At 45.1% G+C, this 24,047-nt stretch overlaps 1 protein-coding gene across 7 annotated transcripts in view; it reads right to left on the bottom strand.

Annotated features, from left to right (window-relative positions):
• Window positions 1–24,047, bottom strand: part of LOC112246613 (MAP7 domain-containing protein 1-like) — a 64,155-nt gene that overhangs the window by 18,973 nt on the left and 21,135 nt on the right. For 5 of the 7 annotated variants that reach the window (XM_024415050.2, XM_024415049.2, XM_024415053.2 and 2 more), the window contains exons 2-6: window positions 13,208–13,426; window positions 7,482–7,550; window positions 6,799–6,819; window positions 2,754–2,917; window positions 2,219–2,330 (exon numbers count right to left, since the gene is read on the bottom strand). In XM_024415050.2, coding sequence (XP_024270818.1) covers window positions 2,219–2,330; window positions 2,754–2,917; window positions 6,799–6,819; window positions 7,482–7,550; window positions 13,208–13,426 — 585 coding nt within the window. The remainder of the gene's footprint in view (window positions 1–2,218; window positions 2,331–2,753; window positions 2,918–6,798; window positions 6,820–7,481; window positions 7,551–13,207; window positions 13,427–24,047) is intronic. The other 2 variants (XM_024415051.2, XM_024415055.2) reach the window with 1 other exon arrangement.

The following is a 24,047-nucleotide window of genomic DNA, read 5'->3' as shown; positions in this document are numbered from 1 at the left end:
TGCGAAGCCAAGAGAGTAGTCCACAGAGATGGTGGGTCACACTGTTTCACACAGGGGAGGGAGACCTCCAGGACGTGTCACGGTGAAATCAATCCCCCCCCCCCACACACTCGTACATACATACAGCAAACATCCAAATACCAAAACGGTGTATTTCCAGAGGGCAACTATTTCTGATTCAATAAAGAAACCAAATAATAAAATCTCTTGTGTTGAACGTTTCCCATCTGACAGTGTTATTTTACATTCCTTTCCACATGGAGATGACGGGAAACAGAATATAAATTCTAACTGTCAAAGTGTCATGTCAAAGTATACATCGAGGAGCCTCCCCCCAAAAATGTAATACAATCTGAAAACAGACAATTGATGGTAGAGGGAAATAGCGCAGCTTTTTGTACCCACTAAAAAAATATATATATATTTAAAGAAATATTGTGTTGAGTCTACTGGGCCATGCGTCATTCAGTTCGGTGTTCATATTCAAAATGGATACACTTGGATACACTTTTGGTGTGACTGTTTTCACAAACAGTCACACCAAAACACTGAAAACGACTGACTATCAATGGCCTGTGAACACATATGTCGAACCTGCAATGACATGGTTAGAATGTAAAAGAGTACACGTCCCATCATTGTCCCAAACCAGAGCTCTGCTGTACACAAAGTAGTAACAGTGTTTTTGTTACCACAACATGTTGTACTACACAAACGAATACCAACGTCAGTCAACACAACTGACACACATGTAACAACAACTGACACACATGTAACACAACTGACACCTAGTGGAGGGAAGTACTAAGACAACCCCCACTGATTAAACACCATCCCCCCCCCAGACCCTCTTAACAGAGACTAATGGAGTGAACATTGTGCCCTTCATTAAATGCCACTAGACATACGACAGTACAGTCTAATGTTAATGGGGGAATTGGTTGTCTCTGTCTCTGACCTAAATGTCCCTCGTCAGATATGGGTTGTAGTTAGAGATGGGCAGGGAGAGGTCTTTTCTCTGCAGGCCAATATAGCATTCTGCTGCCTCTTCCTAAATAACTCTATTGGATCCTCAGTAGTCCACTGTATCCTGTTTGTTAACGCTTGTTACGGTTCAGTCTTTTCCTCTTTTTTTCTACCTTTCGGTCTTTGGCAGCACTGGGTCTGAAAGAGGAGGCTGGGGGGTCCCAGATTTGTTTGGCTGTCTTGCCAACGTCTATGTTCATTGTGACCATAAGAGTTGGCATGGGGTGGAGAACAGCAGGAAGAGAGAGAGCGAAAGAGAGAGACATCCCTGCTTCATACATCTCTTACCAAGTACATTGCTGTTACCGACTCCATTTGACTTGAAGGGGGATTTGGCGACGTGAATCAATGCTAGCGAAACATGAATTGCCCACTATTCTGAGGTGTGTTGATGGTTGATAACGCCCCGCTAACTGCAGGCTCTAAAGTACCAGCAAACGGAATCACGTTGACCAATACTTTATCTGTATCTAGGGGCTAACGACCCTGAATGAAACAATAGCCCCCCCCCCACACACACACATATACACCTCAACCATGCCTGGACATCTCATTTTCACCTCAGCCTTGTCATTACCCAGCTATTTCCTTGCGGAATGAAGCCAATGTTCCCTCCGTCTACAGGGAAATTAGACTGCTGTAGTGTAGCACATCCCAGCAAGGGCTGATAGGGACATCAACCCACCTGTCGTGTGTGTGTGTGTGTGTGTGTGTGTGTGTGTGTGTGTGTGTGTGTGTGTGTGTGTGTGTGTGTGTGTGTGTGTGTGTGTGTGTGTGTGATATCTCAGAGTGATTTAACTGGAATTCAAGTTTGACTGTCACTAACTGACTATATAGTGTAAAGTGAGTGACCTAATTTATGGTTTACTTGAAATGCAAAACAACCGTAAGACTGTGAAAATATGGCTCGGTAGAATGTGAATGTCTGCACAGTCGTACCTTTTTCACACTACTGAAGCGAGCCAAAACGAGCTGTACTGCACTGGCCTGGTAACGCATCCACCATTGTTGCTGAAACTGTGCTGGGAAGGACCATGTGAAAAGAAATTAAACAACTGTTTTTTGGCTCGGCAAGATAGTGCCCAGTGTGTGTAGGCGAGGCAGTTGTCTTTTGAAGGAAGGAGAGGCTTCGGGCAATGTCTGGGTCGGTGGGCTCTGGTTCTGGGTTCCTGTTTCAGCGGTAGGTACTCACTTTCTCTCTGGCTGGAGTTCTGGCCGAGGCCTCCGGCCCAGGACAGTCTCTGCTGGCGGATCTCAGCCCAGGTCTTCTTCGTGGACCGCTGGAGGGCAGCCTTATACCGCTCCTTCATACCAAACATAGAGAAATACTAGGTTAGCACTAGTTAATAATTCTCTGACTCATTCTCTTCTTGTTACCCACCCACCGTATTCTCTTGTTTTGTTAAGGCGGGTGGAATTCCACCACTCTTTTAGTATTTTTGCGACCTTCATTGAGACAGTGTGAAAATAGATGGGGGAGCTGGGGATAGTAGAAGGGAAAGCAGGAAAGGCGAACGTGGGGATTGAGCCCACGATCATCGGGGCTCTAATATTGGCTTGCTGTGAGGAGTGTTACCACCCGTTCTGGGGTGAAGTTTTCCCTAGGTAACAGATCTAGGATCAGCTGCCCCTCCCCCAATACTAACCTTTGCCGTTAGTGAGGAAAATGCTAAACTGACTTAAGATTAGCGTCTAAGGGTACTTCACCCTTCTCCCTCACAACCGACCTTGTTCTTCTCTAGTTTCTGTTTCTGCCTCTCCTCCAGGGCGGCGCGACGTTTCTCTGTCTTGATCCGCTGCTCCTCCAGCTTCCTGCGCCGCTCGTCCAGCTGGCTCTCCCTCAGCTGCCGGGCCTTTTCCTCTTTCTCCAGCCATTGGGACTTCTTCGCCGCTACGGGAGAACCAAATCAGGAGGGTTAGAGAGGCAAGATAACAAAATTGGGATCAAGAGAGAACTCTCTCTCTCTCTTTCAGGCCCTGTTCAAATATTTCAAAAGTGCATCCTTCATTTCTCCCTTCCTTGAGGCAATCACTGATTGGAAATGACTGGACAAGTGAAAGCCACGTGGGGGAGCATTCTCTCTCTTCCTGTCCCACTTATTTGAGAATCTTATATTCTCTCTTTGAATAAAATACCCTTGCAGCTGATAGGTAGAGCCCTGTTGCACTGTGTTAGATGTTGACCAACATTTTAAAGTTGTTTTCCTATGGACAGAAAAAGAAATCCCTTGTGTTTTAATCTGTTTCAATAAAAAACAGTACTCCTTCCAAAACCAGATCTATGATAAATAGTATTTGAAGTACTTTTAAATAAAACACAAATGCCTCTTCACTCTGATGTTGACGGTGCTTTAAAATCTCAAATCCCACAAAATGTGGGTGTGTGAAGCAGTGTTTCTTTTCAACAGGGAAATTCCACTATCCCACAGATATAAATTGAATTACTTCACTTTGCACAGAGCGACACAGAGGCAGCGTTATGCAAGGTTCGGCTGATACCCTTGGACTGACACTTCACCACGTTAATCGCATCAAGCGCCGGTTTCAATAAACTGCACAATAAACTTTGATATGGTAAGCGTCCCCACCCCCTGAGCCATTCAAAGAGGGCTTATAAGGTGGTATTACGCCACCATCTTTATGACTGCCTCTGTGTCTCAAATAGCATCGTATTCCCTGCATAGTGCACTACTTTATGACCAGAGCCCTATAGGGAATTAAGGCACTAAATAGGCAATAGAGTGCCATTTGGGACACGCGGTGCTTCTCTCTCTTTGCACATAAGCGACTATATCTTTTGGCTTTATTGAATAAACCCCAATGAAGGATCAGCTTCTTTTGGAGGGGGGTGCTTGATGCAACAAAAACGAGTAGTTATCCGATTACATTAGGGGTATACTGGGGCAACATTGAAGGCAAACGCTTAGATTTATCGCAAAGCGCACAGCTGTGCTTTTATTTGAGAGGAGTAGGCTCTCCATGCCACAGCAGGCCAGAGGGCCCCAGCGCTAACAAAATGAGTTCCCATGTCTTATCTGCTACAGTGAGTGTGCATTTCGCTACAACGTAATTCAAATGTAATAACAGTAGTTTAACTCCAGTAATGCAAGGGCATATTATTAACTTCTGCCGAGGCAAAGCTTCGAGGGCTAGCAGCAGAGGTAATTGCGTGTAGACTGTCTCGGAGATTCAGCCTTGTGGAAATCTGAAGTATGGGGAGTGAGAAGGAGGGAAGAGAAGAAGGAGAAGCGAGGCTTCCAGTGTCCACAGAGGCTACATGTCAGGGCTGGCTATGGATGGAGATTTACACAGCTCTCGCCTCCACTGACTCAAAAGGCACAGCGACTTGTCACAGTGAGAGCAGGACAGACTGCACACCGCCCTCACACGTCAAATATGTGACAGTGTGAGTGTGACACTGACAAGGCCCACGTGAGATCTCGGCACATTGCCAGGGAGCAGCACAGTGGCCGGGCTAGCCTAGAACACGCATAGCATCGAGGAGTAGGAGAAAGATAACGCCATAGGGATTTTTGTTTTGAATGCTGATGTCAAATAGACAATTATTTTGTACGATAAATGGATACTTTCAGTTAATAACTGATCTTAGGTCATTTACTAACATCCCCATGTTATCTGATATCAGTTTTGACGTGGTTTGAATAGGATGGCGTAGTGGCAGTTGAGCCAATTAAAAAGTGTGTGTGTGTGTGTGTATATTGAAGAGATCAACAGCACTGCATTCCCCTGTGGATGTGACTTAAATACGATCTTCCCTACATTGACACTCAACATCTATGTCTGCTAGGCAGCGGCTAGAACCGGGAAATAATCAGTTATTGAGTCCTGTTCCCTCCCTGTCCACATGAAGTATGCATTACACTCTACAGAGAGCCAAGAACGGACAACTCATATGGTCACAGGGCCAAACACGTCTTCTTGCGACTTCGTGAACATTTCATGCACTACTCAGTAGAGGCCTATCAAAACACTAAAACATACAGGGAGAAAATCCGATCTCGTTTGAGGGGGGGAACACACACAAAAAAATGGCACTTTATAGCCTACATTTGAAGAAGACACAATACACTCCAGATGTTGATACTTTAAAAGACTGGCCTTGTTAGCCGGGATTGCCTCCTAGCTGGGATTGCAAACACAAGTTTATAGATTGAATCTCGGTGAATGAAGGAATTAGATCAGGGAGAAACCCTCTGTCTGGCCTCCTGCCCCAGTGAACTGACAATTAGACTGATCCATAATGGTATAACCCATTTTAGCCAAGATCTACTACACTTTACTACGATGATGAAGGCTGGATTTACCAGAAGGCATATAGGTTACTTCTATGAGGTTCTTTACTTAAGCAGCTCCCAGCTTTGTACTCCCAATTGTGACAACGGGACAACGAACATGACCTTTATAGTAAAAACGTGTCTCTCATGACAGACTGTTGACATAAATGTTTACTCATGAAGTAGCTGGCCAGGAAATGTGCGATTTGGATCTGGGTTCCCGGGATTAAGTATAAACACATTTGCCGTTTAGCAAGGGTGATGTGACTTTTGATTCCTATCCTCTCTTTATAATTCCTGTATAAAATGGCAAAATAACTGCATATAGTGGTCATAAATGATATGATTATACAGGTAACTGACAAAATAAAGGAAACACCGACATAAAGTGTCTTAATACGAGACGCCAGAACAGCATCAATGCACCTTGGCATAGATTCTACTAGTGTCTGCAACTATTTTGGAGGGATGCGACACCATTCTTCCACAATAAATTCCATAATTTGTTGTTTTGTTGATGGTGGTGGAAAACGCTGTCTCAGGCACCGTTACAGAACCTCCCATAAGTGTCCAAGTGGGTTGAGATGTGATGACTGAGACGGCCATGGCAAATGTTTTACATCGTTTTCATGCTCATCAAACCATTCAGTGACCACTCGTGCCTGTGGAGGGGGACCTTGTCATCCTATGGGGGCATAGCCATGGTAGCCAAAATAATGCCCCAAAAAACAGCCTGCCCAATAAGTTTGTACATGATGGGATGATATAATGCTTAATTAACTCAGGGACAACACCTGTGTGGAAACACCTAGTTTGTATCATTTACTCAACATGGAAGGAAAACACGTGATGGAAGTAGACACTAGGCTAACGTCCTACGAACATAAATGTGCACCAACACAATGTGGGGCTGGTACAATTACCATATAACCGTGTAACCGACGGTTACGGATGAAGACCGTCATGAAAATAAAATAACCCCCATAACTATATAATATATATATATATACAAATTTGTGGAATGAACAGCAGACTGAAGACCGGACGGCCGAGCATACATGAGGTTGAGTCTGTTTATGCGGTAACATGGACAATTTACAGCGTTGCGCTTTGTTGAAACAAGCAAGGTGTTGTAGCAAACGAGTCTTCGGTTGCCTAGGCAACGCCCCCTCCCTGCAGCAGCAGCTCACAAAGAAATAGAATAAATAGAATGGGCATGGATCCTCTAACCTTGGCAACTTGACTGATAAACTCATTGGTACACTCACAATGGCTGCCTGGTACCGTGAAGAAATCATTTCCATGGTAATGTAGAAAGTTCATTAAAAAAAAATTGTAGAGAGGGTGATTGAACAACAAACATACACAATTGTTCAAATCAATCAAGGTAACAGGTCAAAACTGCAGGTCACGACAACGAGAATCACCACCACCACCACCACCACCTACCACCATGGACACACAGGGTGTGATTTACCTTGTATCTGGCCGAGCTTGTCTGGAGGGGAGATGGGCGAAAGAGAAGACAAGAGCAACTGTCAATCATGCAAAGCAGTGCACATCACCAGGGTGTCACTAGAGCCAAGGACAGCGGGGCTTGTGAAACAAACAAACAACAACACTCAAGCGGGTGACAGGCAGCCATCTTGACTGACAAAAGAAACAGAGCCAGAGAATTGTTAAGGCAACTTGAAGCAGGGCATTGACTTATGCTACTATCAATTGAAAACAAGTCTGTATCAATTGACGTTAGGTTAAACATATATGTTCAGAGCTGGGAATCGTTAAAGCGTTTGTGAGTTCAAACAAAAAGGGGTTAGCTAGGCTATTGTTTTAATAAAATGCAGATGAACATGTATTTGGTGCTCGCACGTTGAAAACTGTAATGTTTCTTGAAAGCCAAATACTAAATCATTGGCTTGGTTTTCGTTCTCATTGAAGTGCTCAGCTTGAGCCACAGCCTAGGTTGGTTTGACGTTCCTTCAACGTTTCCCCAAATGTTTATGTGATACATGTGCACACCATGTGTTGGCCTGAAAACAAAGCCAACGCAGACACAACCTACAACTAAATCTGCCACCACCCCTTACCCCCCAACACTAGGGGGCATCCTCTCCCTGTGTACAGAGTTTCCTCCTCTCAACCTCCATCTCAGCTTACCCAGATATTTGGCCTTCTCCTCTCTCCGCTCCTTGGCCAGCTTCTGTCTGTCCTCTGACTTCACTGCGTCTAGGGTGAGAATGAGACAACGAGAGAAAGAGCGAGGAAGTGAATGTGAGAGGTCATTGTACACAGAGAAAAGAGCCCCAATCCAGCCCCACATCTGCAGAGCGATAAAACGCTGGAAGCTGGCAGTCAAATCTGGCAACTTTCCTAGAGCCAGAGCCAGATAGAGACTCCACCCTAGTGTCTAATAGAAGTGAATGAGCAATGTGGGAAAACACTCTGATTAGGACTGGTGGTTACACCATGGCACACCTTGTCTACAGTGTCCTGGTGAGGATTCATGATCGAACATGTAATTGCATTCAGTTAAGTAACACACCTAAACCTAGACAGGATATGGCTATAAACAGGGTTTATTTTTCACTTGTGCCAAGTCAACCATGTTCTTTCAGCATTCAATGTAGCCGTTTTAGTGGCTTATAGGAAATGCGAACCACATAAACAACCACGTTGGGGAAGGGAGAGATGTTCTTTGTCCAACTTCCAGACAAAAAAAAAACATTGTACATCAGAACAATCCATTTCTATAGAGGTCCTCTTCGATCTTCAAGCAGAGCTGTCTTGCAAGTCACTGTGTATGTTCAAAAGTCTCTGATTGGTTGCTGACTGGAAAAAGTGTTGATTCATCTTTTCCCACTGTAGCATCTCTGGTGTCTGCATTCCTCTGAGCACCTTAACTCATGCCTGGAGAGCATAGTCCTACTGTTACAGGAATTCTACTGCACCCTTCTGGGTTCTCTGCTATGGATTCCATGTGGAACACTGCCACCGAGCCATAACCAATTACCAATTTCACCCCAATTGCTTTTGAATGATAATCAAAAAAACAATTAATATAATTAGACGATCATGCCGCATATGATTCATTGCATAATTACGACCTAAGCAACAACTCCCTGGATGAAAACACCATACTGTAATTACTATGATGTCATTCTCAAATGCCAAGCACCAATTACTAACGTTTCGCGACAATTGATCGGCATTTAACTGGCCAAGTTGAATTCTACTGTGTGTGTGAAGGCTTCCAGCATCATCTTCCATCCATTCCTTCCATACACAGACCATATGTTGTACATCCATGTCACGATTCATACTTCAGTGGATTCTAACACATTAAAACACAATCATCACAGTGCTGAAACAATCCGCCAGACAGGACAGAACAGCAGCGGCCTCCCTATAATATCCTCTGACCCACTTTGAAACTACGTCTGTTTATGTATAGTGCTAGTGTGTGTGTGTGTGTGTGTGTATGTGTGTGTGTGTGTGTGTGTGTGTGTGTGTGTGTGTGTGTGTGTGTGTGTGTGTGTGTGTGTGTGTATGTAGGCCCTGACCATCACGATGAGTCACCTACAGGAGCCACCGAGACAGAAACAGAATCAAGCTGACCCAGAAACACTGCAGCGTGTTTGGGTTCCAGACTGTTAGCAGCGTACTCCTCAAATCTCAACAATATGGTTCTCTGTCATCTGTTTTACTTGCCTTTTTGAAAGGAATAGAGGAGCAGTTTGATCCATAGATGTCATGGCAGACTGTAAAGACAAAGTAGCTAGCTAGCGCACACAGGATTTGGTTCTGGGTTCCGAGTTGAATGTATAGGGAACTTTTGTCCGGGCATATCCAATGGGTATCCTTTAAAATGGACCACTTCTCTCATTGGACAAAGATGGGCATAGTTTTCTGGCTATACAGTGCCTTCAGTAAGCATTCATATTATTTTGTTGTGTTACTGCCTGAATTCAAAATTTAAATTCCTCACCCATCTACACACAATAGCCCATAATGATAATGGTGAAAACATGTTTTTAGAAATTTGTGCACATTTTTTGAAAATGAAATACAGAAATATCTCATTTACGTAAGTATTCACACGCCTGAGTCAATACAGGTTAGAATCACCTTTGGCGGCGATGACATCTGTGAGTATTTATTTGTAAGTCTCTAAGAGCTTTCTTTGCACACCTGGATTGTGCAATATTTGTCCAGAATTATTACAAAAATCTTCAAGCTCTATCAAATTGGCTGTTGATCATTGCTAGAAAACCATTTAAGTCTCACCATAGATTTTCAAGCAGATTAAAGTCAAAACTGTAACTTGGTCACTTAGGAACATTCATTGTCTTCTTGGTACGCAAATCCAGTGTAGATTTGGCCTTGTGTTTTAGGCTATTGTTTTGTGTACAGGCTTCCCTCTTTTCACTCTGTCAATTAGGTCAGTTAGTATTGTGGAGTAACTACGGTGTTTTTGATCCATCCTCAGTTTGCTCCTATCACAGCTATTAAACTCTGAATCTGTCACCCTTTGCCTCATGGTGAAATCCCTGAGAGGTTTCCTTCCTCTCCGGCAACTGAGTTAGGAAGGACGCCTTTATCTTTGTAGTGACTGGGTGTATTGATGCACCATCCAAATTGTAATTAATAACTTGCTCAAATGAATATTCAATGTCTGCTTTTTTTAGGTGCCCTTCTTTGCGGGGCATTGGAAAACATCCCTGGTCTTTGTGATTGAATATGTGTTTGAAATTCCCTGCTTGAATGAGGGACCTTGCAGATAATTGTATGTGTGGGGTTCAGAGATGATGTTGTCACGCCCTGACCTGAGATATCTCTGTTTTCTTTATATTTTGGTTAGGTCAGGGTGTGACTAGGGTGGATACGCTAGATTTGTATTGTCTATGGGTTTTGTATTGTCTAGGGATTTTGTATTGTCTAGGGTTTTTGTATGTCTAGGGTTTGGTAGGTCTAGGTATTTGTATGTTTATGGTGGCCTGATATGGTTCCCAATCAGAGGCAGCTGTTTATCGTTGTCTCTGATTGAGGATCATATTTAGGTAGCCATTTCCCGTTGGTGTTTGTGGGATCTTGTTCTATGTTTAGTTGCCTGTCTGCACTATTCATATCGCTTCACGGTTTGTTTTGTTAGTTTGTTCAGTGTTTCATTCTTTAGATAAAGTAGAATGTATGCATACCACGCTGCACCTTGGTCTCATTCGTATGAACATGACACATACATTTACTCCTGAACTTAGGCTTGCCATAACAAAGGGGTTGAATACTTATTGACTCAAACATTTGTTACAATTTCCAAAAACATGATTCTACTTTGACATTATGCGGTATTGTGTGGAGGCCTGTGACAAAACATCCATTTTAAATTGAAAGCTTTAACACAACAAAATTTGGAAAAAGACAAGGGGTGTGAATACTTTCTGAAGGCACTGTATTTATGTCCATGGGAAATCCACAAGAAAGTGTTACAGTAAAAACCAATTCTCCATAGCAACAATTAACAAGTGCCATGGAGAGGGGTTTGGGGGAGCTGTTTGGGGGAGCTGTGTGTGTGTGTGTGTGTGTGTGTGTGTGTGTGTGTGTGTGTGTGTGTGTGTGTGTGTGTGTGTGCGCGCGTGTGCGTGTGGTTGGCTGAACTGAAGCAGCAGGGCCCCCTGACAGTGAAGAGTAAAATCCCTGGCCCTTTAATGATCTCTTGAAAACCTCCCGGGAGGCAACGGACCGCCGGTGGCCAAGTGCCATGAGCTGTCAGACCCAAGGCTGAGATGTGCCAAAGTATAATTAAAGCGGACATTATGGAGGTAGTGCCCCCAAATGCATGCCTTGCCATTTAATTGAGCTAATTAAGAGCTGCAGACTGTTTCTCGTCCTTTTCCTCCTACCCTCGGGGTAAGATATAACACAGAAGTTAGCTTGCATGACTGAGCAGAAAGGCAACCTGATGGAGAGGAAGTGACAAAAGCCCTTTTAGAATGTGCTGTCTCAGAAGTGTGTTGACTTATTGGTGCTCAAATGCTTCCAACAGACCTTCCAGAGACATAACATTATAACCCTTGTCATAAGACACTACAGAGGCTTATGATAGGCTATAAAGCATTATACCTGTCGGCTTTAAGTAAGTTGCTACCAATATCTTTTACTTTACAAAAGCTGATCTGAGATCTGTTATCTACTGAGGGATCCTGCAGTTCAATTAGAATGTCGCTAAAATGAGTTCCTTGATCTGACTGTATCGGATCTGGCACACCAAAACCAGTATTCTAATTTGGTGTTACTGTGATCATCTGGGGAAGTTAGTCAGTAGAACTAATTTGGATTAGCTCTGCCACCTCACGCTACAGTTAAATAGACCATGACCACAATCAATAGATGAATGGGCAAAGAATAAAATGGGTAGAAAGGAAGTAAGACTGTTCACAAATCCCCCCAAACATATTTCTTAGTGTTTGCATGTGCTACAGTGCTGGGGCCAGGACAAGTAGTGGCATTGTGGAAACAAATGTGGTGGTGGTGCAACAGCGGGTCAAGCTAGGCTAAATGCCCCCCCCTGGCATCACTCAGTGAAATGTGATGCCCAGTCAGATTAATTCCTCCAACTTTTATTAAAGACCGGAGGTGATTAGCAAGCAGGCTAGCTATAGCCTGTTAGCGATTAGCCTGTTAGCAAATACATTCTTGTCCAGAGCGATTTACAGTAGTGAGTGCATACATTTTCATACTGTTTCCCCGTGGGAATCGAACTCACAACCCTGGCGTGCCATGCTCTACCAACTGAGCCACACACAAATAGCATTAGTCATCCACTCAACATTGCATCAGAAATTACAACAACAACAAACAAAAAACATTTTGGCCAAATTCTATAAACCTACTGCAAAACAATTCTAGCTTAATGGATTTTGTCATGTGAGCTGTAAGCGCTGTAACTAACTCCCTGCACCAGGTCTATTGGATTTACCTCCAGCACTGAAAGCCTGTGGTCAGGATAATTCTGGGCTGAACCATTTTTTCCCCCCGAGGGGTCGGATGACATCACTTGAATGCTGAGGTAATTGCTCAATAATCACAGGAAGATAGCCTTTATTACACAATCATGGACATCTAATGCTGTGTTTGTGTTCATACCCCTGAAAATGGTCATAAACTACTTCAAATGCTCTATGGTAGATAGAAACACATACTAATGGGCATAGGTAGAAAAAGTACCCAATTGTCATACTTGCATAAATGTAAAGAAACTTAATAGAAAATGACTCAAGTAAAAGTGAAAGTCACCCAGTAAAATACTTACTTAGGTAAAAGTCTAAAAGTATTTGGTTTTAAATATACTAAGGTATCGAAAGTAAATGTAACTGCAAAATATACTTAAGTAGTAAAAGTAAAAGTATAAATCATTTCAAATTGCTTATATTCAGCAAACCAGACGGCACTGTTTTCTTGTTTTGTTTTATTGACAGATAGCCAGGGGCACGGTTCCACACTCAGGCATCTTTGCAAATGAAGTATTTGTGTTTAGTGAGTCCGCCAGATCAGAGTCAGTAGGGATGACCAGGGATGTTCACTTGACAAGTGCTTGAATTTGACAATTGTCCTGTCCTGCTAAGCATTCAAAATATAACTAGTACTTTAGGGTGTCAGGGAAAATGTATGGAGTAAAAAGCACATTATTTTCTTTAGGAATGTAGTGAAGTAAAAAATAAACGTTTTCAAAAATATAAATTTTAAAGTAAAGTACAGATACCCCCAAAAACTTCTTAGGTAGTACTTTCAATTATTTTTACGAAAGTACTTTACACCACTGCTAATGGGCAGCCATTTTCACACCATTTCCTTTGTTACTGGTAACACCACATTATAGGGTGACTTACCTTTATTAGGTTTGGGGCTAGGACTTGAGCCAGGCATGGGCAACGTCGGTGTAGCAGGTGACTTCGGGATGACGTCCAGTTTTGTGTGGGTCCCCACTTTCTTTTCTTTGTCCTTTTTCGTGTAGGTTTCCATTATCTGGGCTGGGCCTGTTTGATAGGGGCTTGTCAACCCCTCAGCGTCTTCCTTTGTGGGGTTTGGGTCCTGAGCCGGGTGGGGAGCTGGTCGGAGAAAGAGAGAGGAAGAAGCCAGGTGAGAAAATGGCAGAGTGAGAAGCGTTAACACACCACAATATAGTGATGGAATTCAACCTGTCCTCATTCCAAAACAGCAGCTTGTCTGGAAGTGGGTCTGAGTGATGTTGTATTGATCTACTTTATAGTCTCTAGAAGGTAACAGGGGCAACAGGTGGAATCAAGGTTGATTAGGAAACCCCTTGTCCATGGAGGAACTTTATATAGCACAATGCTTATGATCATAAAATGCTTAGGATCCCATAACATGCGAATGATCGTAACGCAAATACCTGCAGTTCACTGTACATACATACTGTACCAGCATGTCATAGTATGAGATCAAAATGCATTGTGGTCTCTGCTGAGCTACTCAACTGACTCTCAGCCTCAATAATGTAAAACAATAAACACACAAGAATGATAAAGCACATCATGACAATAACAATATGATATACAGTGGGGGAAAAAGTATTTAGTCAGCCACCAATTGTGCAAGTTCTCCCACTTAAAAAGATGAGAGAGGCCTGTAATTTTCATCATAGGTACACTTCAACTATGACAGACAAAATGAGAAAAAAAATCCAGAAAATCACATTGTAGGATTTTTACTGAATTTATTTGCAAATTATGGTGGAAAATAAGTATTTGGTCACCTACAAACAAGCAAGATTTCTGGCTCTCACAGACCTGTAACTTCTTCTTTAAGAGGCTTGTCACGTTCTGACCATCGTTCGTATGTGTTTTCCTTGTTTTAGTGTTGGTCAGGACGTGAGCTGGGTGGGCATTCTATGTTGGATGTCTTGTTTGTCTATATCTATGTCTGGCCTGATATGGTTCTCAATCAGAGGCAGGTGTTAGTCATTGTCTCTGATTGGGAACCATATTTAGGTAGCCTGGGTTTCACTGTGTGTTTGTGGGTGATTGTTCCTGTCTCTGTGTTTGCACCAGATAGGGCTGTTTAGGTTTTCGCACGTTTATTGTTTTTGTTAGTTTATTCTTGTATAGTGTCTTTATAAATTAAACATGAATAACCACCACGCTGCATTTTGGTCCGCCTCTCTTTCACCAGAAGAAAACCCTTACAGAATCACCCACCACAACAGGACCAAGCGGCGTGGTAACGGGCAGCAGCAGGAGCAGCGAAAGGAGGAATGGACATGGGAGGACGTTTTGGACTGTAAGAGTATGGACTATACTTCTTGGGAGGAGATAGAGAGGTGGGCGGTCGACCCAGGGAGAGTGCCGGAGCCCGCCTGGGATTCGATGGAGCAGTGCGCGGAAGGTTATCGGAGAATGGAGTTGGCGAAGCAAGCACGGCGGCGCAGACGGAAGCCCGAGAGTCAGCCCCAAAAATGTCTTGGGGGGGGCTCACAGGGAGTATGGCTACGCCAGGTAGCAGACCTGCGCAAACTCCCTGTGCTTACCGGGGGGCTAGAGAGACCGGGCAGGCACCGTGTTATGCTGTGGTGCGCACGGTGTCTCCAGTGCGGGTGCATAGCCCGGTGCGGTACATTCCAGCTCCGCGTATCGGCCGGGCTAGAGTGAGCATCGAGCCAAGTGCCATGAAGCCGGCTCTACGCATCTGGTCTCCAGTGCGTCTCCTTGGGCCGGCTTACATGGCACCAGCCTTGCGCTCGGTGTCTCCGGTTCGCCTGCATAGCCCAGTGCGGACTATTCCACCTCACCGCACTGGCAGGGCGACAGGGAGCATTCAACCAGGTAGGGTTGGGCAGGCTCGGTGCTCAAGAGCTCCAGTGCGCCTGCACGGTCCGGTCTACCCAGTACCACTCCTACGCACCAGCCCTCCGGTGGCAGCTCCCCGCACCAGGCTTCCTGTGCGTGTTCTCGGCCCAGTACCACCAGTGCCAGCACCACGCATCAGGCCTACAGTGCACCTCGCCTGTCCAGCGCTGCCAGAGCCTTCCTCCTCTACAGCGCTGCCGGAGTCTCCCGCCTGTTCACCGCAGTCAGAGCCTTCCTCCTCTCCAGCGCTGTCGGAGTCTCCCGCCTGTTTAGCGCTGCCAGAGCCTTCCGCCTCTACAGCGCTGCCGGAGTCTCCCGCCTGTTCAGAGCTGCTAGTCTGTAAGGAGCTGCCAGTCTGCAAGGAGCTGCCAGTCTGCAAGGAGCTGCCAGTCTGCAAGGAGCTGCCAGTCTGCAAGGAGCTGCCAGAGCTGCCAGTCTGCAGGATGCCGTCAGAGCTGCCAGTCTGCAAGGAGCCGCCAGAGCTGCCAGTCTGCAAGGAGCCGCCAGAGCTGCCAGTCTGTATGGAGCAGCCAGAGCCGCCAGTCAGCATGGAGCAGCCAGAGCTGCCAGTCAGCATGGAGCAGCCAGAGCCGCGAGTCAGCATGGAGCAGCCAGAGCCGCGAGTCAGCATGGAGCAGCCAGAGCCGCCAGTCAGCATGGAGCAGCCAGAGCCGCCAGTCAGCATGGAGCAGCCAGAGCCGCCAGTCAGCATGGAGCAGCCAGAGCCGCCAGTCAGCATGGAGCAGCCAGAGTCGCCAGTCAGCATGGAGCAGCCAGTTAGCATGGAGCAGCCAGAGCAGCCAGTCAGCATGGAGCTGCAAGAGCTGTCAGTCAGCATGGAGCAGCCAGAGCTGCCAGTCAGCATGGAGCAGCCACAGCTGCCAGTCAGCCAGGATCTTCCAGATCCGCTATTCAGCCAGGATCCGCCATTCAGCCAGGATCCGCTATTCAGCCAGGATCCGCCAGTCAGCCAGGATCCGCCAGTCAGCCAGGATCTGCCAGTCAGCCAGGATCTGCCAGAACTGCCAACCAGCCAGGATCTGCCAGAGCCAACTACCTGCCTGAGCTTCCTCTCAGTGCTGAGCTTCCTCTCAGTGCTGAGCTTCCTCTCAGTGCTGAGCTACCCCTCAGTGCTGAGCTTCCTCTCGTTCCAGAGTCTCCCCTCAGTCCGGAGCCACCCCTCAGTCCCGAGCTACCTCTCAGTCCCGAGCTACCCCTCAGTCCCGAGCTACCTCAGTCCCGAGCTGCCCCTCAGTCCAGTGGGGCCCTTGGTGAGGACTACTTGGCCAAGGTCGGCGGCGAGGGTCGCCTATCTAAGGACGCGAGGCAAAGGGACTAAGACTTTGTTAGAGTGGGGTCCACGTCCCAGCGCCGGAGCCGCCACCGTGGACAGACGCCCACCCGGACCCTCCCCTATGGGTTTAGTTGTGCGGTCGAGAGTCCGCACCTTGGGGGGGAGGGGGGGGTTCTGTCACGCCCTGGTCTTAGTATTTTGTGTTTTCTTTATTAATTTGGTCAGGCCAGGGTGTGACATGGGTTTTGTATGTGGTGTGTTTTGTCTTGGGGTTTTTGTTAGGTATTGGGTTTGTATTATAGTAGGGGTATCTAGCATAGTCTATGGCTGTCTGGAATGGTTCTCAATCAGAGGCAGGTGTTTATCGTTGTCTCTGATTGGGAACCATATTTAGGCAGCCATATTCTTTGAGTGTTTCGTGGGTGATTGTTCCTGTCTTTGTGTTTGTTGTCACCAGATAGGCTGTTTAGGTTTTCTCACATTTATTTATTTTGTAGTTTATTCATGTATAGTTTTTCCTTTATTAAACAACCATGAATCATCACAACGCTGTATTTTGGTCCGACTCTCTTTCACCTAAGGAAAACCATTACAAGGCTCCTCTGTCCTCCACTCGTTACCTGTATTAATGGCACCTGTTTGAACTTGTTATCAGTATAAGACACCTGTCCACAACCTCAAACAGTCACACTCCAAACTCCACTATGGCCAAGATCAAAGAGCTATCAAAGGACACCAGAAACAAAATTGTAGACCTGCACCAGGCTGGGAAGACTGAATCTGCAATAGGTAAGCAGCTTGGTTTGAAGAAATCAACTGTGGGAGCATTTATTAGGAAATGGAAGACATACAAGACCACTGATAATCTCCCTCGATCTGGGGCTCAACGCAAGATCTCACCCCGTGGGGTCAAAATGATCACAAGAACAGTGAGCAAAAATCCCAGAACCACACGGGGGGACCTAGTGATGACCTGCAGAGAGCTGGGACCAAAGTAACAAAGCCTACCTTCAGTAACACACTACGCCGCCAGGGATTCAAATCCTGCAGTGCCAGACGTGTCCCCCTGCTTAAGCCAGTACATGTCCAGGCCCGTCTGAAGTTTGCTAGAGAGCATTTGGATGATCCAGAAGAAGATTGGGAGAATGTCATATGGTCAAATGAAACCAAATTATAACTTTTTTGTAAAAACTCAACTCGTTGTGTTTGGAGGACAAAGAATGCTGAGTTGTATCCAAAGAACACCATACCTACTGTGAAGCATGGGGGTGGAAACATCATGCTTTGGGGCTGTTTTTCTGCAAAGGGACCAGGACGACTGATCCGTGTAAAGGAAAGAATGAATGGGGCCATGTATCCTGAGATTTTGAGTGAAAACCTCCTTCCATCAACAAGGGCATTGAAGATGAAACGTGACTGGGTCTTTCAGCATGACAATGATCCCAAACACACCGCCCGGGCAACGAAGGAGTGGCTTCGTAAGAAGCATTTCAAGGTTCTGGAGGGGCCTAGCCAGTCTCCAGATCTCAACCCCATAGAAAATCTTTGGAGGGAGTTGAAAGTCTGTGTTGCCCAGCAACAGCCCCAAAACATCACTGCTCTAGAGGAGATCTGCATGGAGGAATGGGCCAAAATACCAGCAACAGTGTGTGAAAACCTTGTGAAGACTTACAGAAAACGTTTGAACTCTGTCATTGCCAACAAAGGGTATATAACAAAGTATTGAGATAAACTTTTGTTATTGACCAAATACTTATTTTCCACCATAATTTGCAAATAAATTCATTAAAAATCCTACAATGTGATTTTCTGGATTTTTTTTCTCATTTTGTCTGTCATAGTTGAAGTGTACCTATGATGAAAATTACAGGCCTCTCTCATCTTTTTAAGTGGGAGAACTTGCACAATTGGTGGCTGACTAAATACTTTTTTGCCCCACTGTACATCTCCCCCACTGGCAAACCAAAGCTTAGTCCACTAAGCACTCTAATAGCTACAAGATCTCGGTTCGCTGGTCTGCTTCTCTAACTTTACCCCACGCTCCTCTCCCAGAACGTCCGGCTGATTCATCGACAGTCAGGGCTGAGTGAATTCTCTCCCTGGCAGAACAAACAAGGCAATTGCCTGTCTGCCTCTTGATGATTCTACCGGGGAGGAGCGGATTGATTTAGAGAGGGGGGGACAAAATACATGCAGGTTCCTCTCTTTATGACAAAAGTCATCCTTAATTTAGCCAAACAGAACATTTTAAAGGTGTAGTTTCATACTAAAAAGTATTGTCTGTCTTTTTGAGTATACTGAACACAGATTAGGTGGCACAAAGTTTGTTATTGTGTGTGTACAGCTTAATTGGGCCTTGATTGTGTGTGCATTTCATCCTGTGACCACAATGGAATCACAGGTTGCACCTGCAAAAACCTTTAGGCATAGAAACAGTTGGACAGGGTGTTGGACAGCGTGTTGGTTGCGAGAGCTCTACGACTGGGTCAGTGCCTCAGTGGCAGTGTGACTCACACTTGGCAGCTTGAGCCGGAAGCTCCCTGCTCAAACATAACTTTGCCCAGGCTCTGGAGGCCTCACAAAGTCCTAGGGGGGAATATTTGGCTCCTTTGTCCACTCAGCACTGTCGTCCTACATTCCTTATGCAACACTCAGCATTGAGCTGAGTTTCTTCCACATAGTCTCTCAGGGTAAACACTGGGGCAACGTGCTTTAAATGATTCATTCAGGGCTAAAAACAATGACGGTGGAGCAGGTATGTCTCTTCTGTGCAACACAGTGGCAAGTATGATAATGCCACACAGCGCAGCAATGCTGGAAGAAGCAAATAGTGTATGACTTTGGGAAGTCATTATGATGTACTTAGTATCAAACCTAGTTGCATGTAGCCTATACAGTATAGCTATATTGTTTTGAATTGTACTCTGATACTGAACAGTCGGCGGGTATAGAAATTGAATGACTAGAATGGTCATGCCCATCTAGCCATTCTATTTCTATGGGAACAAGTCTCCTCCATATTGACATTGTCGTTCTCAGTCACCTGCCATCTGTCGTACAGTCTACCTCAATGAATCAATCAAATGTATTTATAAAGCCCTTCTTACATCAGCTGATGTCACAAAGTGCCGTACAGAAACCCAGCATAAAACCCCAAACAGCAAGCAATGCAGGTGTAGACCTGCACGGTGGCTAGGAAAAACTCCCTAGAAAGGCCTAGGAGACACACACCTGGCATAGAGAGACAGACACAGCTGACCAGACCTCCTCCATCACATACACTATGTATTTTTGTGGGATGCTGGCAGGCACCTGGCCGAGCGAAACCTGTGTGAATTACACATGTTATGGTCTGCTGGAGGCAGTGATGAAAATAAGACTGGCATTCGGGCAATCTGCTGCTTACCTCCGCAAATAAGAGAGTCAACAGGGAGGACCAATGCATTATTACCAGAAAAAAAAGAAGGACCCACTCCATGAAGCATAGCGTACAGTTGGGGAGAACAAGTATTTGATACACTGCCCGATTTTGCAGGTTTTCCTACTTACAAAGCATGTAGAGGTCGGTATTTTTATCATAGGTACACTTCAACTGTGAGATGGAGTCTAAAACAAAAATCCAGAAAATCACATTGTATGATTTTTAAGACCAACCAGCTGAGATGAGACAGATACACAGCGGTCTCCTTTTGAAAGCCTGCCACTGTTAAATAAGTACTGGGCCAGCGAGGTGGATGAGCTTAGTGATATACTCAGAGAGAGAGGAGCCATTGTATGGCACTGGGCCTGCTGCCAAACCCACTGCAATGACAGGGAGAAGAGTCAGAGGGTAAGATATATAGAGAGGGGGAAACAGAAAGAGGGCACAGAGCGAGGGCAGAGATAGGGGGGGAGAAAGATGGAGATGGAGAGGGGGAGAGAGCAAGAGAGAGAGGAGATATAAAAAGGGAGGTATATGGAGAAAGGGAGAGAGAAACAGAAAGAGGGACAGAGAGAGAGAGCGTGCAGAGGATGACAACTAGAATCCCTCATCACAAGGGGAGTTAGTAGGTGGCCAAATTAGATGCACACCACAAACCCAAGTGAAACCAAACAAATGAGTGAAAATAAGTTCAACCAAAACAGAAAGCCTAGCCTACACAGAATAAAAACAGAACTGCATGTCCTGACAGAATAACACTGAGTGAAGGAATCACACAGCTTCCCCATTCGAGAGCAAAAGTAGATGGCAGAGCCCATATATAATTGCGGGTTTGAGACTATTTTGGCTAAAGCCAAATGGGTGAAGTCACTCTCAAGTCTCAACCACCCCAAATTACCACCACCGGGCTTCCTTTTCCTTCCCCCTCTCTCCTCCCTCTTATGCTCTGACAATGTGGGAGCTTGTGATGTCATCCACATGGGACAGTGAGAAATCTGGAACTATGTAATGATCAAGCTAACCCCTCTTTCCACCCTGGCTCCATCACAGACTTCAGACAAAGACAGACCACATCTCAATGGATCAAACTGACTCACGAGGTGGAGACAAAGTGTCCCGAAGAGACAATATCACAATGCCCCAAAACCAAACTCCTGATGTGCCCTTTTGAGTGGATGAGAAAGTGTTTTTAATCCACTTTAACAATAGCTATGATTGCTTTGCATTTGATCTTTTGATAAAAAGCAATCCCTGCATCTCTCAGTGATCTAGTAGCCAGGTTAGAAAATTGCAGTCGTATTGAGCAAAGTTATTCAACTAATGTTGTGAACCCCCAGCCAACACATCACACAACCGCAACACTGGTAGGTGAAAAAATACACTCAACCCCCCTCTTACTATTTTACCCTACTTCACATATAGTCACACACGTACGTGTTACATTCCCTGGGCTAGATATGGCAAGGTAGAATCCAAAGGTCACAGTCTTTGACAGACAGGAACTGTGTTGCTCTCATATACCCCTGAGGGAGCATATCATAGCAAACTCATTAACACCTGAGGACTATTGTCATCAACAACACAATGGGTAGCAGTGCTGAGTGCGACCGCTCTGATAATCGGCGTTGGTATATACAGTGTAGAGTCTATGATGTAAATGTGCAAGAAAGCCCGGTCTGCAGGCACAGTGTGTAGGCTGAATACAAATGAAACCTGAGCGTAAGCGAAAGCGTAAGAGTTGGAGGAAATGAGAGGTGTTGTTTTGTGTTGTGCTGCAGGCCAGGGGAGGTTTGGCTAATTAATATTCCATGGTGTTTTGGTGCAGTGGATAGAAACGAGGGACATTATGGACGTGATATTCTGGCTGCCTGCATCCCTGCGCTTCCCAACAACAGAGAAAGGATGGCTGATACAAAGACCAAGAGAATAGACACTCTGTTGGTCTCACTGAATAATATTCTATGTGGTATTGACATTTAGTCATCCGTGCCCAGAGTATGAGTGCTGATCTAGGATCAGTGTGGACTTTGATATCATCATGAATAAGATGACATGGACAAACAGGACCTGATCCTAGATCAGCACTCATACTCTAAGATGCTTTATGAATACAGGCCCTGAGCAACAAGCCTGGTAACCCCATGCCAGTTACCCTGACCGCAAACAGGATTGGGGCACAGCACAGCAACCAAACGTTAACACGCTACCTGCAATTTAACTCGCTGTGCTTTTCAAAATGCAAATCCGATATTTGCACAGATGTACTCAATGAATTCCGACATAACCATTACTTGATTTACTGTCGAGTAACCATTCAAATGCTTCCTTCTGGCGTCGCACAGCGACCCAAGTCATCTGAGCGTAAACACGTCTAAAACAACTTCTAAAAAGGGAATGCAATAAGCATGTCATGAGGTAGACACTGCTGTCCAACCGGTGTGTTTTCAAGTGCGAATTGTCTTCGAAATAGCTGTTTCACAATCATTCCGCCACGTTACTACTCGCAGAATAAACTGGAACTTTGTTGAGTGAGCAATAGGCACGTTCTTTGTTTGGTCTCTCTACATTTTGAAGAGACCAAATACAGTACCTTGAAGCACTCCCTTTTCGCCATTACCTTCACAGTACTGTAACTGCAGATTTCAATGTTGAGGGGTCGCTACTTTCTATCAAACCTGGGTTCAAATACTATTTTAAATCTTTCAAATACTTTGAGATTTTGCTTCAGCCTGCCTGGAGTACACGATGGGCAGTTTTTGCACTTGTTTCGACTATTCTAAAATGGTCCCATTGTGCCAGTCAAGCTCAATCAAACACAGCTAAAGTACTTGAAATGCTTTCGAATAGTATTCGAGCACAGGCCTGCAATGGCTATATATAGACAAACAGTGAAAAGCAGAGGGCAGGCCAGGCCAGGGCCTAGAAGGTTGGACAGACGAGCATCAGGAATCTGAGGCATGCTGGTCCTGTAAACTGGGGCATCCAGTTCACGCCGTCTGTCTGTGTGTCTGCCCTGTACTCCATGACCTATCTCTCTAGGCCCTCTGTGTCCCCCGTGTCCAGCGTGTGTCAAACCAGTGTCTTATGTGTGTTTTTTCCCTGCAAGACACATAAGACAGGAAAGCTACTGTTACACTTACAACCCTTACAAAAACAAACACCGCAAAAAAAAATCACACAGGCACGCTCGTACATTACACACAAACAACCATGCTCATTGAATTAAATCTTACGTCTCGTCTTATCTTGAATGACATATTAAGAATCAACGGGCAGCAGAGCAGCTCTAATTTGTCTCACCGTGTCTTCCTGTCGGAGGCAGGGGAGAGGACTGAGGAGTGTTGTGGTTCCAAAATAAGCTATGTAGAGCTCTACGTTAAATAGCCTTTTCCAATCACCTCAATTATTTATGGGATGCTGTCTAAGCCAAACCTATATCGGCAAGGGACCACAAAAGCTCTCGAGGGAGAGACCAGTGCCCAAATGTGCATGCTCAGAGCAAGGTAATGCTAATACTATATCACTGAATGTTCTTCTTTTTTTTTTACATTTGCAAACATTTCTACAAACCTGTTTTTGCTTTGTCACTATGGGGTATTGTGTGTAGATTGATGATGGGAAGAAAAAAATTGAAAACAATGTTAGAATAAGGCTGTAACATAACAAAATGTGGGAAAAGTCAAGGGGTCTGAATGCACTGTAGTTAGGGATAAGCTAAGTTAGGGATAAGTCACGAGGCAACAGGATAGATAGTAAACAGCAGCAGCAGCAGCATATGTGATGAGTCAAAAGAGTGCAAAAAGGGTCCGTGCAAATATATAAATAGTTAACCAATATCTACCCATACTAACTTTTTAGCAGTCTTATGGCTTGGGGGTAGAGGCTGTTCAATGTCCTGTTGGTTCGAGACTTGGTGCATCAGTACCACTTGCTGTGCAGTAGCAGAGAGAACAGTCTATTACTTGGCTAGATGGAGTCTTTGACAATTGTTTGGGCCTTTCTCTGACACCGCCTGGTATAGAGGTGATATATACTGGGCCGTACTCACTCTACCAATGTTCACTCTAAGCTGCGCACGTGCGCAGTAGCCTCGAGACTGTATCAGCCCACAGAGCGAAGCACGAGATTGAACTTTCTAGAGCAGTGGT

Source organism: Oncorhynchus tshawytscha, linkage group LG03, assembly GCF_018296145.1.
Source record: "Oncorhynchus tshawytscha isolate Ot180627B linkage group LG03, Otsh_v2.0, whole genome shotgun sequence".
Classification (NCBI taxonomy): Eukaryota; Metazoa; Chordata; class Actinopteri; order Salmoniformes; family Salmonidae; genus Oncorhynchus; species Oncorhynchus tshawytscha.
This window is presented reverse-complemented; position numbering and strand designations above follow the sequence as displayed.